This window comes from Lactuca serriola, chromosome 7 (assembly GCF_051521515.1).
Source record: "Lactuca serriola cultivar US96UC23 chromosome 7, Lser_US96UC23_V15, whole genome shotgun sequence".
NCBI lineage: Eukaryota > Viridiplantae > Streptophyta > Magnoliopsida > Asterales > Asteraceae > Lactuca > Lactuca serriola.
Window position 1 is genome coordinate 109,083,084 of NC_136414.1, and position 4,417 is coordinate 109,087,500.

Consider the following 4,417-nt stretch of genomic DNA (forward strand, 5'->3'; position numbering starts at 1 on the left):
GTAATAGTCGGAGAAGCACAACTCAGTGGCACGAAGACCGGAAAAGGGGAATTGTTCGATGGGTCTTTAATCTCTGATGAAAATACACTGAGAGAAAGAGAGAGAGAGAGAGAGAGAGAGAGAGAGAGAGAGAGAGAGAGAGAGAGAGAGAGGTATCAGTGGAGGGAGGGAGGGAGAAAGAGACGTAAGAGAGATAGAGTTTTACATATTTTCTTCTTCTTATTATTATTATTGAAATGTTAATAAAATGTAAAAAAATGTAAAAGTAAATAAATAAGGGTATAACCATTTTTGAAATTTTTTTAGACTAAAAACTCATAAAAACCTTGATTTTGGATCTTCTGTGCAAGCTGAAAACTTTTTAGATCCCATCCAAAAAATTTTGCAAACCACAAGGACCAAATTTGTAGTTTTGTCTTTACAATAATAAAACATTTTTTACTTTTCATTTTTATAGCTTCCCCAAACTTTTTACAAATGAATTCATTATGATGGCAACGAATAATGTAAAACTAGTTGTATTTTTCTATAATATTTCCCAGTCCCATCTGTTTTGCTAGGAACTGAGTTACAAGCTTAGCAAATTATTCTCGTTTCAATAATGAATGAGGAAAATAAAAATAAAAATAAAAATTAAGTAATAAAAACATCCATGTCCATGGCAATATAATAAAAATGAGGCAATTGGGCTACTAATAGTAAGTAATATGGCATGGTTGAGGAGATTATGATCTAAATACGAGGTTGTGACATGTTTTGTCACATGGATATGGGCAGTCAATTTGTTTGACGCTTGAACGATCAAAAAACCAGTCTCCAACAGCCAATGCAATTGCCTGTATAAAAACATCAGTTTATAAGATTATTGGACTAATAGCTTTGGGCTTGGGTTTTTAATTGGTTTTGGGCCCATCACATGATATGAACAAAAAGACATGTTCTGAAGATCAAGACTCAACCGGCCCGAAAAAAGGACTGTCCTAACAAAGACCGGACCGACCATCAGAAATAGAACGACTTGGGACTGCCAATGCGGTTCATTTTAATTTAAATAATTTCTATGGAACATTTTTTATACCGAAGTTGCAGTTTTTTACTATTTTTTTTTTGGTAGTTTGTACAAAAGTGTCAAGCTGGCCGTAGTAGCTACAAAAATTTGAAATGTGTAAAATTACATATAAAAAATCTAATTAAAAGCTCAAAATTAAAACCTAAAAGCTTTGAAAAAAATACTTGAGATTAAAAGTTCTTTGCTATAAAATAAAAGCTTGTGATCTCAAATGATTAAATCCACATTTTTTTAACTTAAAGCTAAAAACTCTGAAAGCTCTCAAAATCATATTGTCAAAAACGCCTAAAATCATTTAGACTACGTTTGACACGCCATAGCTAGCTTATTTTTCGAGCTTTTTTAAATTGTCATATTTGGAAAACCAAAAAGTAGTTTATAAGCTAGCTTTTTAAAAAACTACTTAGACTAGCTTTTTAGGAGTTTTTTAAAAATTTTCCAAATATACCCATTAATTAATTATAGAAACACATTTTTTAAATGTCCTTTTATGTCATTTTATATTTTTCAGCTAGTTTTACCAAACGTTATTTTTTATCAGCTAGCTTTCTAGCTACCAGTTAGCTTCTTTATTTAACAGCTAGCTTTTCAGTTAATACGCCAAACATAGGCTTAGATAGTATGACGATACATTTAGAAATGTTTAACACATTTATATTATATGTATTAAAAACTCGACGATTGGACTTAAAAGTTGATCTATTAATCAAACTTGACATGTCCATTTATATATTAATAAAAGTAATATAATAGAACTTTGCCTCATCCATATTAGTATTAGTAATCTAAGCGAAGCCTAAAATCTGACGAAAGAAATCGGCATTTGGCATTTGGTATTTGGTAATTAGAAGTAAGTAAGTACCTTGTTCCCAATGAGAGGAGAATTATCTGCAAACCATGTATCCTGCCTCTCGGATTGACAATGAGCAAAACACGAATTTATGAACAATCCGTTTTGTTTGGACATCGAGAAGCGTTTGAGTGAATTGAGCATGTGCTTTCTGAATACTGATACAATCAATATAAAGGTCAAGGTGTATTATTTATTTAATTCCAATAAATAAAATTAAAAGGAATCATCACATTGACATTCATTTTTTTTTCTGAATACCTTGAAGGAAATTAATCTGCGAGGGTGAACAATTTGCAGGGTTCTTTTGACATGCCTTCCAAACACCCCGGTGATCAGCTGATGGAGGAGCTAAACTAGCAATGATCTGACACAGTCACAAAACAGTATTAAATCATATGGAGTAGCAATGTTCTTTAAAAAATCTATCCAAATATAGCAATGTCATCCCAATACAAAGCAAATTTCACTGTTATAAATCAGATAGATTTTTTAAAGTATAATGTCCTAATAAGGTAGATTTTAAAGTACAAACTGCCTTGAATAAGAACAAAAAAAAAAAAAAAAAAAAAAAAAAAAAAAAAAAAAAAAAAAAACTGAATGTACGATGGCATAATAGGAATAGATGATAGAATAGAATACACAAGTAAATGAAAGTATGTTGGTATTTGTTGCAGTCAGCAATAAATAGCAATTTAGGCATGTACCTGCCAAGAATCATAGGCTGCATTGAGGAGGAACATAGGGGTTCTAAGATTGGAAACTATGTTTTGAGGGAAAAAGCACTGAAAACAAAGTATCAGACTATCAGTATCTAGAGAAGAAAAAACACAGATATCATCAATTTTAAGAAGAAGCCTTACAGAAGTCGGATCAAGGTGGTTTGTGCAAGTTCTGGGCAAGTTTTTAGCTGAACCCTGTTGAAATTATTTATAGCTATAAAATCAGAATCTAATATAGCATTAGGCATTATCATATTATTCAACACTACCTGCAAGCTAACAACACCTTGATACATGTTTCTAATTGTGTGTCCGCCCGATACATCACGCCTATATTTTAAAACATAAAAACCATCACGCCTATATTTGAGTCAAGCATGAGAGATCTGGACATGCTATGTAGCGTTGTGTTGTATAAGTAATAAGAATTAAGAATTAAGAATTAAGAATTAAGAAAGAAAGGGAATTACGCATCCATGAACATTCCAGCATCAGCAAAACACTTGACTTTAGTTCTTCTTCGGAATAAACCTCGGAACTCGTCACAGTGTAAAATAGAAGCCAGACCACCAGCCGAGCACCCCGAAAGAAGAGCCTGGAACATTCCAACATAAAATATTTGTAATTTTTCTTTTTCTTGAAATAAACAAATAGCAAATAACAAATAGCTAAACAATGCCTATACCTGGTTAGCATACCGCATTCCTTTTGACATCAACTCTTCCATTGCTGCCAACCAAATCTTTTGCCCTCTGAATTGCAGGCCATGAGCCTAGAAAGACAATATATTTATATCAGATATCCACGCTTCATCAAATGCTAATATCTATCTATTAATCTTTAATAAAAGATTTCAAATGAATATCTTGTGTACACACCCGATCTTCGGAATCCCCGGTAAAAGAAGCCCCATCACAATAACGAACCTTAACTCGGTTCCAGTTAAAAAAATCTGCCCAAGAATTAAATTGTCGTTAGAAATAAATGTTGTTGTATGACTATGATAATTCATAATTGTTTGCAAGGAAACCTGGATTTTCTTCAGCCCTGTTGCTCAGGATTCCTGTAAAAGCCAAGCTTTTTTCAAAATATTTTGATGATCCACGCCTTGTTGTTTTACGGTAAATACAAGTTCTTAAACTGTTACACCATCCCCCACCCTGAATAATAAGTAAATAAATATATATCAGGCTTTGCTAATTTTAGGTATTGGGATCATTTAGGATGGATCACTAAAATGAGCTTAATTCTTAATACATCCTCGTTTATAGAACAAATCTTTTGTATTGCCATTGGAATGCACAGGCTTCATCAATGGGAGGACATAAAGAGCGAGTTTTAGTATTCTTAATACAAAAAGATGGAACAAGTTTTGGAATGCCCCCCTCATCTTTATCAACATTAGTGCTTTTTACACGAGAGATAAAGAGTGAGATTTCATTCCACTTTTTTTGGTATGACATATTTGTCTCGGTCAAAACAAAAACAAATGCATGTCAAAAGCTGATACTACTTGTGCAGTTATGTCACAGACCTCCAAATGAACAAGCCAACTGTTGGCACCCGCACCAAATCCACGATGTAAATGATACCCAGGTAAACTTCCATCCAAGCATACTGTAAAAGGTGAAACACACCAACAAATTGTTACTACAAATCAAAAGTCAATATTTTACTTTTCTAATTTCTTATCATCAAAATCGACACTCAGATTGGGAACAATAAAAGCAAATCAGAAAAAGAAAAAGAAACAACAAGTGTCAATTTTGAATCTGA

At 32.7% G+C, this 4,417-nt stretch overlaps 1 protein-coding gene across 1 annotated transcript in view; it reads right to left on the reverse strand.

Moving 5' to 3' along the window:
• Positions 1 to 502: 502 nt before the first annotated feature.
• Positions 503 to 4,417, reverse strand: part of LOC145061784 (pectin acetylesterase 12-like) — a 4,501-nt gene continuing 586 nt past the window's right edge. The window contains exons 2-12 of the mRNA XM_079009349.1: positions 4,176 to 4,258; positions 3,672 to 3,801; positions 3,520 to 3,593; positions 3,327 to 3,413; positions 3,112 to 3,236; positions 2,911 to 2,971; positions 2,783 to 2,836; positions 2,627 to 2,704; positions 2,181 to 2,286; positions 1,932 to 2,077; positions 503 to 836 (exon numbers count right to left, since the gene is read on the reverse strand). Of these exons, the coding sequence (XP_078865475.1) occupies positions 726 to 836; positions 1,932 to 2,077; positions 2,181 to 2,286; positions 2,627 to 2,704; positions 2,783 to 2,836; positions 2,911 to 2,971; positions 3,112 to 3,236; positions 3,327 to 3,413; positions 3,520 to 3,593; positions 3,672 to 3,801; positions 4,176 to 4,258 (1,055 nt within the window). The 3' untranslated portion in view covers positions 503 to 725. The remainder of the gene's footprint in view (positions 837 to 1,931; positions 2,078 to 2,180; positions 2,287 to 2,626; positions 2,705 to 2,782; positions 2,837 to 2,910; positions 2,972 to 3,111; positions 3,237 to 3,326; positions 3,414 to 3,519; positions 3,594 to 3,671; positions 3,802 to 4,175; positions 4,259 to 4,417) is intronic.